Here is a 25,531-nt window from a genome sequence, read left to right on the forward strand (position 1 = left end):
GCTTAAGAATATAGGCTTCCGGAACCGAAAGGATGTTCGAATAAAGTCGTACTTGTGTATGAACTCCGTCTCCTGCATTATAGATACAAGGAAAGGCCATTTTGGACCTTGTCTCTACATTACTACTCTTAACTCTCTTTTTTTTTTTTTTTTTTTTTGTTGATGATGATGATGATGTTTGGACCCCACGTATTAACTCTGAAGTACCACAGTTCTCAAGGTTATCAATTTTATGACAAATTTAGCAAATATTTCCTCACCTGTGGAACTGAAACTTGCTGGTGAGACCCTGAAGAGAGCATTAAAAAAAACTACAACAACAACAACAACAACAACAAAAAACCAGACAGGACAGCGGTATCCTTAAAGCACGTCACATTTTTAATATCTCGTTTAAAATTCGTTCTACAGCACTTTCAAGTCGGTAAGAAAGCAGACCTTGACAGCTGAGAAAGCGCACAGAGTCGTGGCAGTGGGAGCACACACACCGAAGAAAAAAAAAAAGAAAAAAGAAAACCTAAGATGGGTCTGTCCTTCGAGGAAGAAAATGGAGCATTAAAGTAGATGAGAGCTTTGCTCCAACGCAGGAAGTGACCTCATCTACACTATCACGCTTTCAATCCTCATGCTCCTAGACGCTATGATCAATACATCAATCTCACGGACATTATGGATGATATAGGGCTTCAACTACAGGAAGAGGGAGACATTACCGACGGATGGATATGGATATGAAGATATAATGATCAATATATCTATAAAAAGCATGCACGTGTACAAAGAGAAAACAGCCCGGAGAGGGGCAGGCCAACAAGGCATTCTGGGCCCGTGGAAAACGTCTGAACTGGAATGTTAGTACTGACAGACAGTAGGGTGCGCTGCTGAGCAAGTCTGAGGTAAGTGATGGTGCTGAGAGTGCTATGTGTGAGTCAGGGTGATGGGAGAGATTACCTGTAGGTTAGGGTTAAAGGTTAAAGGTAGGGATCAGATCAGGATATTGTCTTATGGTTTGGTATAACCACACAAGGGACATCGACTAACAATCTTACAACCTCGCGCCAAAAGGAAATACTATAAATATGGTCCTTTTAATCGGAAAATCAAATCAATGACACATAGGGGTCCCGTATTAACTACCACACTTTACATGAACCACAATGAGGCTTTCTAAATGAGCAAACGTTTGTAGCCACAAGGCACCCAATGGAAATCTTCCCAGAAGAAGTGAAATACTGGCAATGCTATTATATTGAAAGGAGAACACACACACACACACACACACACACACACACACGCTCGCACAGATACATACCAATGCACTTGCGCACTACCAAGCCACCCACCGGTTACCTCCCAACTACTGCGGTAGCGGCAGTGAAAAAAGCGCAGCGCAGCTTCATACTCCTACGTATTACTAGGTTATCTGATAATGTACTTCACTATTATGTTTACAGATAATGAATGAATATAACGACGCAAAAAAATATTAGCGATAAAAATGACATACGTTTAAAAAAAAAATACCGTGCTCTGGTGCAAAAGCTGATGCGCTGCGATGCTGACGGCACTTGTAGCTAATGCTACGGGGGCTAGCCTTGCTGTTTTCACAAAACAAATAACGTTGCCGCGTGACCGTTTGGATCGATTAGCACCGCAAGAATCTTTAATCAGTTCTCAGAGAACGAACCACGCCATCCGATGAGGAATTTGACATAAATAGCTAGCCGATTTAAAGGGTCACGGCACCACTTCTTCTTATTATTCTTCTTCTTCTTATTTAAAAAAAAAAAAAAAAAAAAAAAAGAAAGAAATCACCAACTTCTTGTTTCTAAAGTGGCTTTTCTGACACAGGATCACGAGATATTATCTATAAGATTTGATATCGTACTATATTCGGCATCAGTGAGGCGACCGATCGGAGAAGGGTGACTTGAACGCATGGACACTAACACCACAACACTCTTCTTTCTTTACTGAACGTAATGACTTTGCTGACGCTGACTTGCGTGCATGAGTGTTCTTGCATAGGTTCGGCTCCTGCGAATGAATCGTTTATTCGAACGAGTGGATGGGTTCTGCCTGAGAGGAGATTAAAGGCAGTGTACATCGGCATGTTCAGGATGCCACTTTGGACTGGCGGCGAAGCCGGTTCGCTGCGTAGGCAGCTACTGACTTGGTTTAATTAAAACTGGAAGAAGAAAAAAAAAAATGAAGAAGAAAAGAAGGCAGTGCCTTTATCACCCATCCAAACCAAAGAGGCTAAGCAGATTTAAGTTTGTTTTTTTTTTTGAAAAGGAATGCAGTGGACCGGGGAGGGGGAAGGGGAGGGGGGCGGGGTGTTGGGGGCATTAAAACATGTAGTATTAGTAAATGTGAGGGTCTGCAGTGCCACTGAATGTGTGACTTTTATGGCAATGCCGGACATAAGACAGAAGTGGTTGAGTGTTCAAATAACAGACACACATAACCGCAAATAATACCCACACACACACACACACACACACACCCACACACACACACAGATTTGCCATATTAAGGTTGAAGTCAGACCGCTAAGCATCTCCACTACTCAAATCCCATTACACGTCCTCGTCCTCTAGTATAAGGAAAACACTCACAGCTCAATGAGTCATAGATGCAGAATTATGCACAATTTTGAGACGATCAGCCTCCGAACTACCCCGGCAGTCCCTCTCACCCATTTTTTGGAGGAAGATAAAATGCAATAACAGGACCAGAGAACACTTCACACACCATGCTTCTGCAAAAAAAAAATGATAATAAAAATAAGAATAACAATCAAATGTTAGGGCGCTTGATAAAGGAACGTGAAATAAATATATATTAACCCTAAATGATTCATATACTGTATATCATATAGTTACAGTGATATCTGAGTCTTTCTTACGCCAAGGTGAAAGAGTCAAAAACAAACACGGGTCGGCTGAGCTAATGATGCTTCATCTGCAAACCTCTCTTGCTGAAAGTATCAGGCGCCACTCGCGTAACAGCTTTTGTCTTAGTCGCGACTAAACCGAATCCAGAGGAGGCTAAAGAATATGACAGGAACAACAGAAAATGGGGGGAAAAAACAATAAAGTAAAATAGAAAACTGGTACAAATGAAGTAAGAAAAGAAGAGCTTTCTATCAAAAGATACGAGATGTTTTCTCCCCTCTCGGTTTTGTTGGTGTTATTTTGTCTGTGAGGTGATGCGATGCACCAATCTGAGAAACCAAAGTTCCAAGTTCCCCCATGAAGGAGTCTTTCACATGATGGTACAGCATTTGCAAGGCTGCTTTTCTTTGCTTTTCATTTCAGCGGCGCCGGCCTCAGGGTCGCCCTCTTCGCCTTTCTCTTCCTGGGCTTTTGCTGGCTCAGCCGGGCCTCCGTTGGGTGGCGCCTGGTCCTCCTTGGCGCCGTTCTTGTTTTCTCCATCCTCGATGACTACCAGCTCGGCCTTGACGGTAGTGCTTTCGAGGCCGAGTACCTTCTTCGTCTCGTCCTCGTCCTCCACGTCCTGGTAGCCCATGAACACCATAGTGACCGGCTTCTCCGCGCTGGCGTCGTTTACGTCGGTCTGGGGCGCGGCCGGCGATGGTTTGGCTTCGACGCCAGTGATCTCTTTGACCGGAGTAACCCCAACTTGTTCCGTTCCCGCTTCAAGCTTCGCGGCTTCCTCCACCACCCTTTGGGGTGTGGCTTTGCCGCCGTCGCTTACGGAGACCTCGTCGGCCTTGAGGATGAGTTCCTCCACTTCGGACGAGCTGAGCTGGTGAATGCCGTTGGTCAGTGGGCCGTCTGTCCCACGCACCTCGTGCACCACTATAAAACACGCAGGAAGGAATTACATCTCATTAGCAGACTTAATTATACCTTATTCAAACCATCTACTGCAAGGCTGTCATAATCATAATTTAGATGCACTATCCTTCAGTATTAAAGTACTGGCTTTTCAATGGTGCTAAGATCTCATTATTTATCGGAATCTATTACGGACGTCACCGTTTTCCCCTAAATCAACTTCTATGCAAGCGATCATTAGCATATTTTAAAGATGCAGTTTGTAATTTTTAAAAGTGTTTCTAGACGTGCAATAATCGAATAACTTTAAAAACGTACCTTAGAACAACTCGGATTGGCAGTAATCATGCGCTGGGTTTGGTTAAAAAAAAATTGGTTAAAAAAATTTTCTGGCCCAGAAATTAGCTCCACCCACAGCTGGAACAGAGCTCAGTTCTCCTTAATTTGGCTTCTTTTTCTTACCAAGCAACCCACAAGGAAATCATTGTTGCAATCGAACGGATAGGTCAGTTGGGGAGGACAGAGAACACTCGGCTATGTTTTCGAGCCCTCTGAATATTACAAACTGCTCCTTTAATAGGGAAACAAATTAATAGTTATGACAGCCTTATTTGTACAGAGATCAATGACCACCAGAGGAAGATTGTGAAGTAACTGTGGGGTGAAAGAAAAGTTCACTTCACTTGCTGCCCAGGACTCATACGGCAAGCTTAGCGTACCATGAGCAAAGTGGCTAAGCGGGACAAATGAGAACTTGGAACTAGTAGGCTATTAGCATTAGCTGTTAGAAGTATTAGAATGATTCTACGTTTGGACAGTAGTAGGCGTGCTTGAAAACAAACAGATTAGTATCTGAAACATTGTCATCTTATAAAAAAAAACACAAAAAAAAAAAACGAACACTCAAGCTAACTGTTTTTATTTAACTGTCAGAAACAAATCACTGACAAATGCTAAGGGTGTAGCTACAAGCACACACGACTGAAATCAAACAAAAATCTTAAAAATAAGCAGAGTGAAAGTGAAAGTCATGCCTACAAACTAGTAAGTGAGTTCAGGACAAGCAGCAAATGATATGTTTTCGGTAAATTGGGATGAAAATAACTGAAAACCCCAACAATTAAGCCATGCTAAGCTGACGGACCTTTACGAGAAGCTGCTATGCAGGTCATTTTGACTGCGTTTATTTCAAATGCAAAGCTTTCTAATGATTCTAAAGCTTGATTACACTACGCAAACTACTCCTCCTTACATTTTTTTTTTTAACCGTCTGTGTATTGCATTTACGTTTACGTTTATTCATTTAGCAGACGCTTTTTATCCAAACGTTCTTAGATATAAGAAGCAGACTGTGAACTTCTCGTAAAGCAGTCTTGTATCTACAACAGCTTTACAGGATATCCATCTGTGTATTCCTGAGCCATTCACCTTTCTGTTCATCCTCATACACTTTGACCCCCTGATGAGAGAAATCTTTGGGCAGTAGTGTGTTGGTGGACAAGACTTTGGTCTCGCCTGTGACCAGGTCCTTCTCAACTGTGATCTCTACGGAGTACATCGCTGGGCGGTCAACAAGAGGAGAGATTAACATCCTGCAATGGTGTGCTCTCGTTCTCCCATAAACAGTCACTCACTCACTGACCTTCTTCTTTATTTATTCATTTACTCGTAGAAATGAGTCTCCAATTTACGTTTGCATATGACAATCGGAGCAAAATACCTCGTAAGATTGGTATATGAGTGCGTAGCAGCATTTATTTGAAACAGTACTGGATTACTGGATTTATTTGCTGGTCATGGAATTAGATGTGAAGGTTATAATCTAATATCTATCAATAGCTTAACTATCAGGGTTAAGCAATCAAATCCCAAGGTCTGATTTATGGCATTATAAGAATTATGTGGTGAATGTACAGTCTGGGTCTGAAAGAAATCAGCCCCAGCCACGACTTCATGGCATAATATATATTTTTATTATGACCATTGGTGGTGCTGTTGCACTTGGTTTCACAAAAATCCTAAATAACTGGCCTTAAAGCGCACCTATTACGGTTTTGAAACGCGCCTAAGGGTCTCATACAATAGATTTACGTGCATCCGAGGTCAAAAAACACTTTAACGTGCTCATAATTTAAACTGCAGCGTTACCGGTTTTCCCCCAGTGTCTAAAACGACTCGTTAAATGAGCCGTTCTAAAGGATTCGTTCTAAACTCCTCCTTTCAGAGAGCTCTGCTCTGCTCTGCTCTGATTGGTCAGACGTCCCAGTCTGTTGTGATCGGTCTACCGCTGTCAGCGAGCGGCCGATGAACACCAGAGGCGGGGCTTTTTGTTACAAACCTACGTAGATTAGTACAGGAAGTAAAGTCTGGAATCACTGACGACTCGTTTCAGCTGTTCAGAATCGACTCCTTCTTTTACGAGTCGATGACTCCGTTTGTCGTGCGCTTTGATTTTTGAAACGTTGCAGACTTTTTACATTCACAAACAGCTCGATAACACACTACACGAAAGGTAAGATCTGAAAAAACGTAATAGGTGCACTTTAAAAACAACTGTTAAGAGCAAATAATCAGCCACCTGTTGCACCAGATAAACACAAGTTCGATCGTAACCCAGGGTGTAAAGTCAATCCTAAACCATAGGTCGAGAGTTGTTAGATTAAAACTAGCACGGTGTAGAATTTCAATTGCACTACACACACTTAAGGCACGATGTGCAAAGTGTAAAGTGATTATAAATCAGTCACTAAACTTGGTCTCACGTATAAACGCGGGACGTTTCGAGACGTTTACATATCAAGCCATACATTTAACAGCATTTTAATAACGAACCATAACAATGAAAAAATAACTAATGCCTACAAACTTAATCTGCATTTGAAGAGATGAATGTATAAATCACATTTATTGCCAATATTCTCACAATAAGGACATTACCCAAGGACCACCATGTTGGCTGATATAAATATAGCCTATTTGTGGTCGTATAATCTTTCCTGTGTATGTGTACATACAGAAACGTTTACATTTCTACTCTGCGTATACACTGTGTATGGCAGAATTGTTCATTTCCAACTCAATTTTAAATTACACAGTAGTTTTCTTTACGGCGAACTTTACACCTACTAGGGCACAGCGGTCAGTTCTTGTAAAATTATAGCTTTAAGGTATATGGGCAAAAGTTTGTGGACACCCGATCATCACACCAATCATCATCAACTTGTTGAACATCCCATCCCAGATAATAGTAGTCCCCCTTTACCGTTATAATAATCTCCACTCTTCTGGGAAAGCGTTCCGCTAGATTCCGGGGCGTGGCTGTGGGGATTCGTGTTCATTCAGCTGCAAGAGCGTTAGTGAGATCAGGTACTGATGTCGGACGAGGAGACCTGGGGTGCAATTAGTGTTCCAGTTCATCCCAAAGGTTGAACTGAGAGGGGTTGAGGTCAGGACACTCGAGTTCTTCCACCATGTTTTCATGTGGACCTCGCTATTGCGCACAGGCGCACCGTCATACTGGAACAGGTTTGGACCCTTTCAATGAAGGGAAATTGTACTGCTACAGCATATGAAGACATTCTATACAATTGTGTGAACCACACATGAGTGCGATGGTCAGGTGTCCTCATTCTTTCGGCCATACAGTGTACGTCACTTGGTACAACGGCTCATTTTTAGTAGATTGTAAACATAGTGATGATTTCTAGAACGACCACAACAGAATTTACATTCAGCTGCGGCAACAGCATGCCGATGTTGGCTACCTAAAGTGAAAGCTTATATCGATGTGGGATATGGAAGGGATTGTAATATAACCGTCATACCAAAGTGTAGGACCCAAAAGAGGGTTTAGAATTCCTTAAAATAGTATACAGTTATGCAGACACTGAAGAAAGGAAGAAACATTGGAACATAATATTTGTGTTTGAGAAACAAACCTCATTAGTTCTTGATTACCGAGGAACTTTAAAACAAAACAGTTCTTAGTAGTGGAATCTTGTGTACATGGTGGGTCAGAGAAAGATAAATATTTTGTAGCCTGCAATTACGATTCCAATGATTGTCTTTAGAGCGGCTGATGGCCCATTTGTTTCCGATGTTATTTTGTTAAGTATTGTATTCAGCCACTGCAGGCTGCCATGACAACAGCAGCACCAAGGTTACCTTTTCATAGGAGTTCAGCTGCCATGGCAACCTCAAATTTTGTGAAAGAATGTACCTAAATATAGCTTTTCTAATAACACACTCTGCAGTTTTTCCTCGGCGTTTACATTTTTAAGTAAATACCGACACACACGGGCATGCAGACAAAAAGACAGTAAGCGTTAGAAGACACCACATCAGAGTTAGATGAAATGTCGATGAGGGGAAGCACTAAACTGAGGCGCCTGAAACCTTTTCGCAGCGACACTAGCTAAAATGAAATACTAATCGTTGTGTGTGTATATGCGTATATTCGAGATTAAGTCAAAGATAAGGACATTTAGAACACAATTATTTAAAAAAAAAAAAAAAAAAAACTACTTTATTGTATGTCAAAATTGAACTCGCTCTAGTGTGGACACCTCTAGTGGACATCTCTGGTAGCGTACTTTTTCAAAGCCTTTTACCCTCAAGAATAATTTAAATAAATGAAAATGTCTGGTAAGAAAAATCGCCAGCATTTACAGACGGAAATGAAATCTCTGCTGCGAGTGCTCTAAGGACTAAATCAGTCCCACGCTTTCTATCGGACCCTCCAGCACATTTCACCACTCCGCTCCAGGCAACAGTGTCACAGACAATGTAAATGTTCGATTAATGAGTAAGACAAGGCCTCGGGATATGAGAGTAAGTACGACTGATGCCATCCCCCAAAAAAAGTTTCATTCTGTGATAGTTCTAACGTGAAAAACCACGCATTTTCATGTGTCCAATCAGAATCGCAATCTATTTATTTTTCTTCATTTGAACAAACAGCTACAAGGAGTTAGGACTGAGGGTTAGGGTTGAATGTCTGAATGAGCTACGTTGGTCAGGCACTCACCTGCTCTCATCATGTCAGAGTCACCCCTGAATTTCTCCAGACGAGGACTGAGGTGAACTTTGATCTCTCTGACCTCTAATAACGGTCATGAAACAAGGATATGAGGAGCAAAGGAGGACAGAGTGATAACAGGTAGACGTAGGAAGACAGAGAAACACATGCTGAAGGAGTGTGATGACTGAAGAAGGACCTAGATTGAATCGGTGACATGACAAGCCAAATAACTGTCTGTGTACTCATTCGTAAATTACGGTCATAAAAGGGTAGAAGATGCGGACGTTCAGACACCACATTTATTTGGACATAACATTTTTATTAATTAAGCATACAGCTGTGGTTGAGATTGAATTCATTATAATAATTATAATGGGTTATATCGAGTGTCGTATAGTTTCGTGCTTTTTTGACAGTCAGCGTCACTGTACACACACGTACACAAAACGCTTACCTTTAATGGAGTCTCCCATGACCTGAGAGAGACAGACAGAGACACAGTTGAGGGTTATTCCAGTTTTAATTCAATTAATCCATTATTCAGTGCTGGTATTTTTATTTTGACTCTGATTAAACACACGTTTATATATACTAAAGAGACTTCAGAAATGAATGTTTATTCACACAGTCAGTACGTTTACACGGACAACGATATTCCGATATGAACCCGATTAAGACGACACTCTGATTAAGAGACTAGCATGTAAACAGAGATTATTGACGGCCTTAATCCGACTAAAGTCATACTCGATGTGAACACAAATCGTATTAAGACGTGAGGAGTATTCCTGTTTTAGTCGCGTTACACACCTTAATCACACTATTAACGTCGTGTGGGAGTTTTCACCGCACTGTGCGACAGGACGCGTACACACACGGCAAACAAGAGAGCACGGCTACGTCCGAAACCAAATACTCACCTACTATATAAGTACGCGGTTTGGGACGCGGCCCACGGCTTCAAGCAGTCTTCTGTGTGCACGTACAGCACGACAAATAATTAATCGCACTCGAAGCGTTCGTAAAATTTAAAAATAAAAACACCCAAAACTGTATACGGTCCCATAACGAAGACCAACTGTATGTTGATACGTGAAATTCTGGAGGGAACGTCGGACGGCGTGGCGTGGGGACGTCATGACGTGCGACGTTAATCGATCTATGTTCTATAACACGTAAAACATGAACAAAAACCAACTCATGTAAACACCTTAATCAGAATATTATACGTCTGATTCAGCATAAGGTCAGTAATTAGATTATTGCTGTTCGTGTAAACGTAGTCACTGACACCGTTAAACTGTGAAAAAGTAATTAGCAGAAATTTGCTAAGCTAGCTATCTCTTCAAGATACAACTGTAACAATTGAGCAAATCTACTTAAAAGCTAAACGACTCGGTTGTATAACACCCCAGTGCGTCACAAGAACAGTATACGTCAAGCTGAAAGACTGCAGGACAATTGGGAATTGGTTTAATCTAATCTAGTTCTAATCTACTCATAAATGCGTATCAAAGAAAGTCCACTTCTGCATGCATACAGTATTTTCCACTAATGGCCGATCGTGATATTAGATGGGAGGGCTAAAAATGAAACGATTAGGGTTGAGCAATCAGCCCATATGAAAGTGGTGCTTTACAACCGTCTGAGAGTCTGGGCTAGAAAGGAATCAGCCCCAGCATTGCGTCTTCTTACCATTCTGTGATTTGTTGTGCTTGGTTAAACAGACTTAAACAGACTTTTGTTAACAGCGAATGTGATGTCCATGCCAAAAATAAAACATCATATTGATGTCTTTTTTTTTTTATCTTTGGAAGATAGCCTGCTAGCCTATTTATACCAGCCGCCCCTGCACATTTCATATATTATATTATCACAACGTCTCCTTTTCAGTCAAGTCGAGTCAATCATCTGGCTTTGTTGTCATTTCAACCCCGGCCAGCTGGTACAGGACACAGTGAGACGAAACAACGCTCCTCCAGGACCACGGTGCTACGTAAAACAACACAGTATCTACTGAAACACTGTACACAGATCTAGTATGGAGGTGTCGGATATAACAGGTAGTGCAAAAGAGTAACGATATAGTACAAAATGATGTGAAATGTAAACATGTAGTGATAGCACAGGAGGATTAGGATTGAAATACATCATTCAGATCAGCAAGATGAATGCAATGTTTAATGTTTAATGCTTCCGTCTGAATGAATGTGCAATTTGAAAATCTTTTTTGGATCGCAGTGTTTGGGCTGAGGGAGAGCTCAGTGGCATATCTGATTACACATCTGCTTTTGGTCTCCTAATTAATGATGATTAAAAGATCCACCCAGAGAATCTACTCAAAAGACGAACACAAGTCCAGAGCCAAAAAAAGCAACAACAAATCTGATCTACTGATTTAGTTTCTCCTGATGGGGAAGTGGATGTTGATCAGCACAGGAAAGCACAATCAGATGCCATAATTACGCCAAACATTCCTCGTTCCTGCTGCTTTCCAAATCCCTCATAAAACGCTTAACTCTTAAGGCCGGGGAGATTTAACTAGAAGATCAAGTGCTGTTAATTTCCCACCAATTGTCGCCACCTCGTCCGATCCACAGCGGCTTTCCTCGGTCATGAGTGAAAAATTTCCATCGCGTATACGATACAGAAGTCTATCTATGCTGAGTGTGCGTAAATGCAAGTGCATTAGAGGATATGATCTGGACGTCATTATGGCTAATAAATGTCCGTAAATGGAGCCTGTAGGTCTCCAAAACTACCCCGAAAGCCTCTGTGTGTTTTACTGTACCTGTGAAGACACAAGACTCACCATGTTGTCTACAGTCTTGCTTTCCTCTTGCTGGGCTGCATCGGACAGGTTTTCTTTGGTGGACGTTGCGGACACACCTGTCTCCAACTCCTCCAGTTCCTGTTCCAGGCTAGAGCAGGAACACAGAGTATACGTTATGGTATGAGAGTCTAATGAATCTGATCCTGCTTTGTACAGTCCGTCTTGATATACGCACGAGGATTTAACGGAACGATCCACCCTGAAACACGTTAAAAATATGCGTGAAATTTGTGATTTGGTAGGTGATAACGGTGATTCTGGTGTGGGTTGAAAGTGTATTTCCGTTATTCCCCTGAGAAATCAGTAGTTGTCTGCTGTGCTGATGTCACAGGGACAGACTGCTAGCTCAGTTCCAATGCCATTTACTCAAAGAAACATTTTTCTTCTATCACGGCCTCAGACTTAAGAGATAAGGGATGTTCACATAACATTCAATGTCTATTAATGAGAAATTCAACATAGAAGCAAAGGTTGGACTGTTAAGTTCGGGAATGTAATACAGCTTAGAGATTGCACTGATAAGCTTTCGAACCTTATACGCTTGAGCAGAGTATACAGATGAGGACGTAAGACAACCGGATATATTAAAGAGCTGTTGCATCAGTCTGTTTAGGCAGAGATGGAAGCAAGATAGACTCATTCCCACTGGCTGCACGATCAGCATGTAGTTGAAGATGCTGCATTGCAGATAATGTAGGGTATTTAACTGACAGTGAAAAACAGACCAACTTGCCAGTGAAAGACGTTTGAACCAAAAAAAGTCAACTCAGTCAACTTTTACAGAACTGAAGGTCACATGTTTATTAGAAATACAGTCAGGTTGGAGTGCTCCTTTAAGACGCCATGTTGTTTGAGCTCAGCACAAGTTAATGAAAATTGTGGCGATCAACAAAGTGGAAGAATGTCATTTTAAAAAGGTTCACACTTAAAGGTAATTGAATTCTTTAGACAGACAATGATTTGATTTGAAGGCAATACTAATATAATTCATTTAAAGCTCTATGTTCACACTACGCCTTAATGTGTATGTCAGCTCTCTAGATTACATTTAGTGGTGTGCCAGACTGGAGCCAAAGCCCTACTCTGAGATCCTGGCTGGCATAGCATAAGAGGATGAATTTAATTTGGACTAGAGAGAATTACACTGATCTGCCTGCCAGTGAGAAGACTAATGCTAGTCATTCACTATCATGAGCAAACTGAGACAAATTGGCTAAGCAGGAGCATGGCTACTGGAGACAACCTGTTCTAGAAGGACTTGTACGGTGCCCTCGACTGTTATTGGCACCCTTGGTAAAGATGAGCAAAGAAGGTTGTGGAAAATTGGTATGTAGGTATGCAACAATTACTGCCACCCCTGTGAATTCATATGAGAAATATATTTGAAGTATATTCCCATTGATATTTTAATTTTTTTTTAGTACACCTGCGTGACTAAGAACAGGAAATTGTTCACCCATGACTTCCTGTTTCATAGGGGTATAAATATGTGGAAACACATAATCCAAATTCCCTTTAGTCATTCATGATAATGCGTAAGACCAAGGAATCTAGCTGTGATGTGCGGCAAAAGGTTGGTGAGCTTCACAAAATGGGGCGTGGCTATAAGAAAATAGCACAAGCATTGAAAAGGCCCATTTCCACCATCAGGGCAATAATTAAGAAGTTCCAGTCGACTGGAAATGTTATGAATCGACCTGGAATTGGACATGTGTCTATATCGTCTCAATGCACTGTGAAGAGGACGGTTCGAGTGGCCAAAAAACCTCCAAGGATCACAGCTGGAGAACTGCAGAAGTTAGTTGTGTCTTGGGGTCAGAAAGTCTCCAAAACTACAATCTGAAGTCACCTACATCACCACAAGTTTGGAAGGGTTTCAAGAAAAACGCCTCTACTCTCATCCAAAAACAAACTCGAGCGTCTTCAGTTTGCCAGACACTACTGGAACTTCAAATGGGATCGGGTTCTATGGTCAGATGAAACCAAAATACAGCTTTTTGGTAATAAACACCAGAGGTGGTTTTGGCGCACACAGAGAGGTAGCCATGTGGAAAAGCACCTCATGCCCACGGTTAAATATGGAGGAGGATCTTTAATATTTTGAGGCTGTTTTTCTGCCAGAGGACCTGGACATTTTGTTAGATATACATGGCATCATGGACTCCATCAAATATCAACAGATATTAAATGAAAACCTGACTGCCTCTGACAGAAAGCTTCAAATGGGCCGTGGTTGGATCTTCCAGCAGGACAATGATCCAAAACACACATCAAAATCAACACAAAAATGGTTTACTGACCACAACATCAAGGTCCTGCCATGGCCATCCCAGTCCCCTGACTTGAACCCCATAGAAAACCTGACGAGAGTCCACCAGCATGGACCTCGAAATGTGAAGGATCTGGAGAGATTCTGTATGGAGGAACGGTCTCAGATCCCTCGCCATGTATTCTCCAACCTCATCAGGCATTATAGAAGAAGACTCAGAGCTGTTATCTTGGAAAAGGGAGGTAGCACAAAGTATTGACTGAAAGGGTACCAATAACTGTTGCAGACCTATATTTAACAGATATATATATATATTGATAAACCTGTGTTGTGTTTGCAATTGTTTGATATCCATGAGAGCAGAGTATTGTTGTGAATTTTTCTTAACAAAAGATCAAAAGGTTCAACAATAAAGACAAATTTTCACAGCCTTCTTTGCTCATATTTACCAAGGGTGCCAATAATTAAAGATACTTTAATATGTTAAAGTATTAGCATTAATTAATTAAAGTATTAATACGTTAGTATTTAATAATACCAATATTACCTCAGAATAGCCTCCTCAAGTCCTTTAGTTTTGGCTTCATCTTCTTGAAGCTGTTTCTTTGCTTCGTCTTCCTCCGAGCCAGCAGAGGGCGCTCCATCTAGCAGCCATCTCTCCCTCAGTGCCTTTGACTGAGAAACGAAACGGATATAAAATTACTAAACATTGCATTTATGTGATATATTCAGGAGCAAGGTCACAAAATGGGCCCCTTAATGTTAGACGTGCTTTTTGTTAAAATACTTTAAAATGTAAACTGATGTAAACTGTAAATAAGACCGTTTTGTTATGTACTGGGATACGTAGTAGTTAATTACTCGTTTTCTGCAGTGGGTGAGTACTAACTTAAGTTATTAACACAATGTAACAATTCAGTACCATTTTATATCATACTCTATTATTGTATAATACTTTACATTATACTCTATTATTTTATATAATATTAACTCTATATTTGGAAACATGAGGAAATTTGTATGCAAATATGTAGTTGTGTGTGTGTGTGTGTGTGTGTGTGTGTGTGTGTATGCTTATAAATAAACGACAGATCTACTACGACCCCAACCAGTACAAAGTGGTTACTGAAGACGAATGAATAAATGAACATGTTCAATTGTTTCAACTAGCTAGCTACTTTACAGTCGAAACTAGAAGAAAACACAGCATAAACACAGGATATTGTGATATAACTTCTTTTCTTTTTATATGTTAAGCAATATTTCAACTAATGTTTCATATGAGAAGGGTGCTTGGACCCCGCAAATCGCTGCTTGTGGCTATATAATGAGTCTCTAGTGGTCACATATATGATACAGCACAGTGAAATTCTTCGCATACCCCAGGATGTCAGGAAGTTGGGGTCAGAGTGCAGGGTCAGCCATGGTACAGCGCCCCTGGAGCAGAGAGGGTTAGGGGCCATGCTGGGGCTTGAACCAGCACTGCCAGGGGGTTGAACCCCCGACCTTCCACTTTAAAAAACAAAGTGATAGTCAGGCTAACGACTTCAGTGTGTTTATTTGGAAGGAGCGGATATAAAAACTACGGTAAGACTGCGGTCTAATGACTACATTTGATGCATTCTTTTGCATAGTTGTTGCTGTTTCTATAGATTTATGAGTTGCTGAATCCCAATGTGTAGGTTAGCCTACTGGTGATAGATGTTAAACAGCCAATTCTTGGTAACTTGATACACAGCAGGGAACGCTGGCTTGCACACTGTTGTGAGACGAAATCGATGGTCTTAGAATGCGCTCAACAGTGGCCGATGAAGTATGACCGCTGCTACGATGGTTATATGAATGTTATCAACAAGAGGATGGCATAGATGGTGCAAAACTCATGGGACACATCTGAATATGATGGTAGTATTGGTGAAATGGTGAAACAAAACATGCTAATGGACAAAAAAATATCCTAATGATCTCGCTTTGTAGAATGTTTCTGTTTATGTAACCCCGTTTCCTGCTGAAGCACCCGACTGATGATGTAAGCAGAATGTAGTCGTCATTTTTCTTTAAGCGCTGCTCAGCGTATAATTAACCCTAGAGAACTCACGTTATCACCGTCTACTGTAGAATTTGGCCAAGACATTGTTTTTTTTTTTCCTCATAAAGTGTGACAAGTAATAATCTTAAAAGGCCGCTCAAACCTTGCAGGCACTGTATTTAGAAAATGCTTTTACCGTGTTACGATTCACCACAAAGGTCACCACTGTGAGTCTGTTTCTCATTGATCGCGGACGTTCCGTTCAATTTTTTTTCACCCCGCCCATATCCTTATCCCGAGCACGTTTCAAAACAAGGTTACGCCCGTGCTCGCCTGCCCCTTTTCTCTCCTCTTTAGTTTGCAAGGATCCACTACAAAGGCAAAAGCTTGCAGTCAATTAGGAAGCTAATGCATCCTCCTGCCATGACGAAGAGCCATTAAGACGTGCTGATGCCAGCTGAGCCCCTGGTTTTCTGAACCCACAACCGATCCTCTGAGAGGGCCATGCTGGACACAGGGTGTGGCACTCGTTCTGCTCTTAGCTAAGCCTGTTGGCGGTAAATGATCCAAACCCCTGATCCGAGGTCAGCCAAGCCTGAGCTGATTTCATCCATCACGGTCAGAATGTACAAAACGGACACTCTGCAGCAGCTAAAGGAGGCACTGTGGGTCTGTTTCTCAGTTAATTAGCAGACATTCGAGCCACTGTTGCTTAAGAATCAGCTGACTAGTGAAAAAGCAGACAGGAAATGGCAATTCATTGGAGAATAATACAACAGACAGGCCTGATCTGACATTCACTGCTGGGCTTGCTTCCATCTCAGTTCCAGTAATCCAGAGATTGGCACGACTGAAAACTTCACCACTACGCTGCTTTTATTTTGTTTATTTTACATTTGAAAGCGATGGGACCTAGTAGTGTAATTCAAACTGCAAATCAATAACGTTCCACATGATACTGGCACAATAGGAAATCGTTTATCACGAGCGCAGCAGTAGTATTAAAGGCCAACTTGCGAGTTTAGAAACAAGGGGCCAGATTTTCGCAACAGTCATTTTCTAAACCGTTTGTGGCTGAAAACAATGTCCGAGCAAATACTAAAGCTGTCACATGAAGACAAAGGGAAGTACGGCACGTAGGATAGAATGCGTTGCCCAATCAATCCGAGTTGTATTTTTTGGCCATACTTCAGCCCCTGGAGGCTTCTTGGCATAACATACAATGCATCACAGGCCACGGACATTCTTGCTTCTCCCAGCTGTTCCTGATCAAGCTTTTGTAGATGTCAGTCTACTTCCTTGCAGAGGTCCCATAAAACATTTAACATTGACTATTTTGATCGAATGGTTCTGCAGGAATATTGCCTTGCAAGCCACACTTCGATGAATATTAGACAGCGCTCATTCAATACTCCCGTAAGAGCTGCTGGAAGAGCGTGCAGCACGTACACGTCCACACACACACACACACACACACACATATACGCGCACATCCTCCTCCACACTGATACAATGAGATCTAAAATAGAAGACAAAGGCCTCAACGCGCTCCTAACATGCATCCAGTCTGTAGCGATTGTTCCGAAAGAGGTAAAGTCAGATCATTTCTTCAGAAATAAAACTGAAAGCAAAAAACAAAAGGCAAGCAAATTCGTGTCCTAAGAGCAAAGCGCCTAGGGTGACTGTGGAAATCGCACCGAAAGCGCTCATAATGTACAACACTCTGAATGCAGGTGCACTCACTGTGGGACTGTACAGTGATGTACAGGATGTACTCATTTCACAGTGGAAGCCACGGAGCCAAAACAATACAGGGTTAGTCATGGTATTGGATGTGACGGCTTAAAATGTAATATCTACCAGTAGCTTGATAATGAATCTGTTAGGGTTGAGGAGTGCATTAGAGCACAAGGACTCATCCATGGTGTAATAAGAATGATGTGGGGCATGGGCGGATGTTTGTGGAGACCTGAACATCATACCCATACGTACTTGTTAAATTCCAGACTTACTCTCCCCTTACTGTTATAGTAATCTCCACTCTTCTGGGAAGGCGTTCCTCTAGATTTTGGGGTGTGGCCGTGGGGGTTTGTGTTCATTCAGCCACAAGAGCATTAGAGAGATCAGGTACTGATGTCTCTGGGGGCGCAGGCGGTGTTCCAGTTCATCCCAAAGGTGTTCGGTGGGGTTGAGGTCGGGGATCTGTGCAGGACACACGAGTTTTTCTGCTCCAACCTTCTCAGACCATTGTCATGCTGGAACAGGTTTGAGCCCCTGGTTCCAGTGAAGGGAAACTGGGAAGCAGTTTGGGGAAGAACCACATATGGGTGTGATAGTCAGGTGTCCACAAACTTTTGGCCATGTAGTGTATTTCAAGTCGGTAATGCTCTACTGTCTTCATGCGTTACAGTAAAGAATACTGTCCATTTGTTCATTGATTGGACAGTGTGTGTGACGGGATAAATATCACAATATACTGCACTTAGTATGCGAATATAGTTGTTAAAGTGCACCTATTATGGTTTTTCAGATCTTACCTTTCGTGTAGTGTGTTATCGAGCTGTTTGTGAATGTAAAAAATCCGAAAAGTTTCACAAATCAAAGCGCACGGCAAACGGAGTTATCGACTCCTAAAAGAAGGAATCGATTCTGAACAGCTGAATCGAGTCATTAGTGATTCCAGACTTTACTTCCTGTACTAACCTATGTAGGTTTGTAATACAAAGCCCCGCCTCTGGTCTTCATCGGCTGCTCGCTGACAGCGGTAGACCGATCACAACAGACTGAGACACCTGACCAATCAGAGCAGAGTATGCTCTCTGAAAGGAAGAGTTTCGAATAAATCATTTAGAACGGATCATTTAACGAGTCATTTGTGACACTGGGGGAAAACGGTAATGCTGCAGTTTAAATTATGAGCACATTAAAGTGTTTTTTGACCTTGGAGGCATGTAAATCTATTGTATGAGACCTTTAAAACAGAATTAGGCACATTTCAAAAACATAATAGGTGCACTTTAATACAATGCTTTAAAGTAAAGTAAAGTGCCACTTTCACAGATTCATTTTATTCGGTTAAAACATCACAGCAGCTCCTCTTTCAAAAAGCCCACTGCCCCACTGTTCAACGGGCATTTTTCTCTCTCTTTCTCCCTTTCTCTCTCTGGCTCTCTCATTGCATTTTGCTGACTGCGAATGCGAGCTCCATGGAAACTGCTAATGGAGAGCTTTTTGGATCTTATCTCTGGCCAGCGCTGCAAAAGTCCTCCTCTGCTGAAGTTGCTCTTTAAAGTTTGATCACTAACACTAAAAGGCATGGATGCGGATTAAAACTAGTTTCTTTTACTGAGTAGTTGCTCGGTAGAAATCAATTCTACCTTGCAACACGTAATAAGCCTGTGTACTGGTGTGTCATAAATCCGGGCATAAAATTAGGAGCACGAAACACTCTGAGTCAAGTTAGAAAACTGTGTGCGATACAACTAAGACCTATTTAACCAGAGGAAACATGGCCCCCCACACACACACACACACACTCAACCAACACAGGATGTCCTATCAGCCCCCTCAACCCCCCCGCCCCCCCCCCCAACCCCCCAAAAACAGATTTTTCTTCTTCCTGTCTCTGACAGATGAGTGTCCTTGGCCCGAGTTGAAACCTTCAGGACACTTCCACATAGAGACACCCAGAATCTCCAGAACACCCCCGCCTCCCCCCACACCCCGCCGCCCCCATCCCTAATACTCTTTCGACTTGCCTTAGTGTAAACGGCCGCTCCAGTAAACAGCACTCATAAATGAACAACACAGAGCAAAGTGAGTAATCTTCAGCGATTGGCGTACAGCACCTGAAATGTGACCTGACCGCCATTTTGGAAGAACGTTACGCAAGACTTGTGCTCTAAAAAAAAATAACAATTCCGGTCATATTCAATGCCAAAAGTCTTACCTTGAGGTGCTGCAGCTGTCTGCGGTCATCCTCCAGTTGCCTTTTTTTGTTTTCTATCTCTGTTTGTCTCTTTCTCTTCTCCTGAGAGGAAACAAAAACAGGTTCAGTGTAACTCTATCGGATTCGAGTGGCGCTCCAAACTTACTCATGTTTCCAAAAGTGCAGGACTGGTTTACTCGCAGTTACTATAAACTAAGCAAGAAAACTTGCATGCACTGCATACACACACCTGACCCTGCACACACACTCACACGAGTTCTAGGCTGCGTCTCTAACTAACGATCTCATTCCCCTTTACCCAGTCACTGATTGGCCTTCTCTACACAGAATCATGCTTGTGCGTTGTACCTTCCAAATAAAATAATAATAATAAAAAAAAGGTCTTCATTAAGTTTCACAGGAAGTTCAAAGTTTGAGGTATTTTTTTACTTTGATACTCTTACGGTTGCGTTAATTAATTGCACCTGTATTTGGTTTAACCTATTAATAGTGTTCGGGTGTATTTTAGTCCTTTCGGTTATTTCCTGTAATGAGCGGAATCCGAGGAAGAGGGGGTGAAGGTGGGGATGGGGGCTGTATGGATTTGCATGGATGTCGATCACATAAACTAGCCAAACTCCACCTCAGAGACTGAAACGTGACTGTACACACGTTCCTTTCAGGATTAGTGCAATCCTTGACAAAAACTAACATAAATGGAGTGTTTTTCCAGAGTTGAACTAAGAGGACTTACAATTCTAAATGAACGCGTGGGGCGTTTTACGGGCATTTTTTCGAGGTGTTATTTTGCAAGAATTACGAATAAAGTCATGAGATCTGCAGCAGTCAGAAGAACATGCAGAATAAGCATCTTACTTACTGCTATAGCCTGGAGCCTCTCCTGCTGTGACAACGCCTCAGACATCCTGAGAGAGAGAGAGGGAGAGAGAGAGAGATGAGAAACATCTCGAAAGAGAACAATGCAGTAAGCACCGTTTCTCTCCCTGTCGTGTTTTCTCTGTCGTGTCCGGAGTTTCTGTACATTTTCAGCAAGAGTCCAAGAATGGCTATGCATTCAGTTCCTTCCTTTGTAATCCAGTTTCTTGAGTTTGCACAATAACATGCACACCCATAAACATGCATTATCACTCTTCCTCAGTGTTTCTGGTTGAAGAGTTATGGTGCCTCATTGATAACCATTCTGAATTTTTATATGTATATATATATATATATATATAATTACTGTATATATTCTATATATACATTCTACATTCTACATATGTGTGTGTATATATATATATGAATGTTATTGAAGCAGATAGTATCTGTATACACTGTGTTACACTTTGTAACACTTAATATCAGGCCTCGATGTAGAGACATAAACAGCAGAAAGAATACTGAGTTGTGGAGAACGTCAGCCAAGATGGTACAGTCCGTCAGAGAAAGAAGAAAATGATAGAAGCAGACACAATGTAATATGACGGGCCCTTGTGAGAGTTCTATCATCGCATCTTCGGTTAAAGAAGTCGGCGAAAGGTTTCCGCTTGGGACGAGGCTGTAATATTTCTCACCGCATTTCAGTAATAATGAAGCAGGTTTAACCAAAACAGCAGCGGTTTCCTTACACTGTATTACTCAAGAAGCATCCATTTGTCTCATTTCTGGCTTCGTGTTTTTTGGAGATCCGCGAGGGAGGGAATATTTGAAATATAACGTCTGCGATGCATTTCGGTTATGCGAGTCATTTCGAAATCCGTTTTCGAAGAAAGTCAAGACAAGTGAATGTGTGTTTAAAGAAGATTTTGTTACTCATCTGAGGGGCTCCTTCAGCCCTGAACTCACACGTTCAAAAGACAAGTTTCCTTAACAATGGACATACGAATATCAGCTCTTCCAAAGGAAATCAGTTACAGTTCCTGAACCATTGTACATTTTGGAAGCGATAACACGTCTCTTTTGTAAAACATTACACGGGAAGGGAAAGTAGGACTTAAAATCCACTTTCCTTATCTCCCAAGAATAGGATATGACTTGTTTCTCAGGAACAGGACCAGCTGCATTTTCTCGGAGGAAAAAAAAATGAGAGGATTTTGATGGAAAGACAGCTTTTATAGCTACTATAAGCCAAGTCTTGTAGACATTCCACAATTTTAATGCAACTACCAATGGTTAAAAACTATGACCGCTCCATCCATCCATCTTCTATACTGCTTTATCCTTTTCAGGGTCGCGGGGAACCTGGAGCCTATCCCAGGGAGCATGGGGCACAAGGCAGGGTACACCCTGGACAGGGCACACTCACATACACATTCACAGACCCCTTCATACACTACGGGCACTTCGGACATGCCAATCAGCCTACCATGCATATCATTGGACTGAGGGAGGAAACCCCCACAGCACGGGGAGAACATGCAAACTCCGCACACACAGGGCCACGGTAGCAATCGAACCTCCGACCCTGGAGGTGTGAGGCGAACGTGCTAACCACTAAGCCACCGTGGGCCCATTATGGCCACTCCTTCATTAATAAATAAAAAAATTTCATCAATGGCAAATTGCTGTTGTATAAGAGGAAGAAATCGCTTTGGGATGTGCTGTTAGAGGAAAATAATCAACTGGATAGGTGTAACTCTGCTGAAAAAAAACCCCAATAGAAACCATCACAGAAATCCAAATGGTTTCCACTACAAATACCATTACGAACCATCAGCTAAGCATTAAAACCATTACCATTATTGGTCCTTAATGGTATCCACTAGACATAACATGCCACCAATAGAAGGCAACAAATTACCAGTAGAGACCCACAGGGACCATTACTGTTTCCATTAAAACCAATACAATTCCCATTAAAACCATTACAAATTCTATGAGGGTTTCTATTTATTTATTTATTTATCTTCTCATCAGGGTGGTACCTCATATCACAGCACGTCCCGTCTTACTGGATTCTTTCTCCCAAACCCAATTTAGCAGAAACAGAGAGATTAACATAAGTACACATTTAAAAAAAAACAACAAAAAAAAAAATACCACCCTATAGAGGTTTTCAGTTTGGTCCCCTGAAGAACCCTTTAGAACGCTAGAAACATTAATCCTCCAAAGAATCCTTAAGGAAACCATTTTGTTTTCCCCTAAAAGTGCACTTCAGTGTGCAGAGCTGTTCTATGGACAAATGGGGAAAGTGTACTGTCTCATTCGACACTACATTTCTGAGACGTTTCCCCTTTATGGCTTCTTTGACTCCACGTAGCTCATATCCAGATATATTAGGATGCGTCATTTAAGAGCACTAAAATGACACATGACTGTTTAGAAGAAGTTATAACAATGGTTCAGCTAAAGCTTGGATGAGAGTCAGACCGTTGTTCCTCTGATTAAAAAAAAAACAACAACAACAACAACACTCGAATAAAATCTCAAGCAGATAGGTCTTAACTATTCTAGCAGCCAATAAACGAAAGGTTCAGGATATTTATTTTGGTCTCATTATTTATTTCACACCCTGCCAGTGCGCAACAACACCTACCCTCACCATCGTTTCATCTCTTTAAAATGGTACCATACATTTCCTAAAAATGCCACTCAGATGGACACACCAATGGCACTGTTGGAGCATTTGAAAGATGAGGAGAATGGAGATCTCATGAGGGTCATGAGGGAGTAGAGGAATGTGCCGATGCCCCAGCCTACGACACCCTGCAGTCTGACATGTGTTTCACATCATAACCTCCCCCCTCCCTCCCCTCATACACACTCCCTCGATCCCTTAACATATAACACACACCACTTGTATAAACAGCAGAAAGAAGTGAATGAGTTTGGAGAGGATTGAGGCATCACAATGCTATTCTCGGTATGTCGCGAGCATGTCCTCCTTTTTAAAAGCAGAAAGGAAGAATTCTGAAGATCTCTTTCAACACCAGGAAGCTCAGCTCCCAGCAATCAAATGGCCCCTGATTCATGTTTAATAAGGTGTTAACTAGCAGCATTACGCTAAGCCGGGCTCATGTTCGTAGATCCTGGCGCATAATATAAGCTTGTGCACACTCAGCACCTTTCACTCCCTGCTCCAGCCAGCATGACGTGACAGCATGCAGCACAAAACACTGCGCCTAAATAACACACTCGGCTACTAGAGCTAAAAGCGTGCTCCTATACGAATGTAACACTCCCGAGGTCTGGCGCACACAGGAAAAATGGTGTGTCTCAATTTCTGCACTGATACATTCAGGGTTAGTGGGTCAAAGTTATCGTACGAGTATTACATAACGTCGCTCACGGGTGTACTCGGCATCTCGGACGGATTTAAGAGATAAACAGCTGCACGTTCAGGGTCATTCCGAGACGTGAAGATCATATGTCTATCAGCAAACAAACGCAAATTCCTCTGCCTTTCACATGCTTATTAGCTAGAGCTAGCAAAAGCAATGTTTTGACTGGTAATCTGGTCATTCCGTCATCGCAAGACAAAGAGGTTTTCATATGTTTGCTGAAATATCTCTCTATACTGTGTCTGTATTTGTACATGGACAACTTACTAAGACATTAAGGATGTCGCTAAATACGAATATATTATTCAGAATGAACAGATAAGATAATATAACTATATCTAAATGGATACAAATACAGACACAAAGAAGAGGCGCACTATTTGTTTCTGGGGTTTTTTTTTGTTGTTTTTGCTGTTGTCGTTTTGTTTTAGAAAGGTTCACAGGACATCTTCTTGAGACTAGAGGTGTGCATTAGAACTGGCATCCTGGCCAATGCAGCAAGAAGTTACACGCGCGGGACGTTTTATTTTCATGCGGGTGCGGGCGAGTGATCAGATATGAAGCTTGCAGGACAGAGAAAGACTACGCACGTTAACATGATCACGCAGCGCTGCGAGATGCATTTACAACATCCTTAGTACCTGCCTGGTCAGGGTTGCATTGGTTTAAGGAATTGTGAGGTTGAGGAATTGTCAGCGCCACCCACTTTGGATTGAACACCGAATATAGATACAGACATTTGGAGATATTTGGATCACCTCTCACTCTCTCCATTCCACACATTTGCAATCAGTACACCATGTACGAGATATGAGTCTTGTTGAGTCTTATGAGGAGCGACAGTGTGTTCCACAGAAGACCTCCGCCTCCTGATGCCAAAATCACCTGTCTTTTAGGAGCATAGATTATCTCTAAATAACTCCCCAATTCAAACATCAAACATTTGATCATTATCCCCACCCCCCTCCAGCTGCACAAACAATGCCGGTAGACTTGTCATCCTTTCATTACTAAGTTCATATCTATAAAACTATTCTCATGGGTAATAAAGGTCTCACTGGCTCACAAAAGAGTAATAGACCTCCATAACACTTTTGCACTCACTAAAGCCTGACAGATCATGAAATTCTCATAACTCGTCAAATTCTCTACACCTTAAGTTGCTACTTAAAAACAAACAAACAGAAAAAAAACCCCACCCTTATTGTGTTGGCGCTTCTCAATGCACTGGAATGCTGGGGACATGGTTTTCCGAGCCACTTTCCAATGTCTTTGGAAAGCAGGAAAAGAGATTTGGACTGAAGGGACCAACTTTTGGTGACTAAGTCTCGCAGAAGTTAGAAAATTCCCCCAATATCAATGACAGCAG

The 25,531-nt window shown here is 41.8% G+C and overlaps 1 protein-coding gene across 4 annotated transcripts in view; it reads right to left on the reverse strand.

The window, feature by feature from the left end:
• Positions 1 to 360: 360 nt before the first annotated feature.
• palm1a (paralemmin 1a) overlaps positions 361 to 25,531 on the reverse strand; it is a 37,508-nt gene continuing 12,337 nt past the window's right edge. For 3 of the 4 annotated variants that reach the window (XM_053634477.1, XM_053634476.1, XM_053634478.1), the window contains exons 2-7: positions 20,763 to 20,808; positions 19,904 to 19,984; positions 14,473 to 14,600; positions 11,636 to 11,744; positions 9,278 to 9,299; positions 361 to 3,824 (exon numbers count right to left, since the gene is read on the reverse strand). In XM_053634477.1, the coding sequence (XP_053490452.1) occupies positions 3,268 to 3,824; positions 9,278 to 9,299; positions 11,636 to 11,744; positions 14,473 to 14,600; positions 19,904 to 19,984; positions 20,763 to 20,807 (942 nt within the window). In that variant the 5' untranslated portion in view covers position 20,808 and the 3' untranslated portion in view covers positions 361 to 3,267. Of the gene's footprint in view, positions 3,825 to 5,231; positions 5,364 to 8,829; positions 8,905 to 9,277; positions 9,300 to 11,635; positions 11,745 to 14,472; positions 14,601 to 19,903; positions 19,985 to 20,762; positions 20,809 to 25,531 lie in introns of all 4 variants that reach the window. The other variant, XM_053634479.1, reaches the window with a different exon arrangement.

The sequence above is a fragment of the Ictalurus furcatus genome, chromosome 10 (assembly GCF_023375685.1).
Source record: "Ictalurus furcatus strain D&B chromosome 10, Billie_1.0, whole genome shotgun sequence".
NCBI classification, from domain to species: Eukaryota; Metazoa; Chordata; class Actinopteri; order Siluriformes; family Ictaluridae; genus Ictalurus; species Ictalurus furcatus.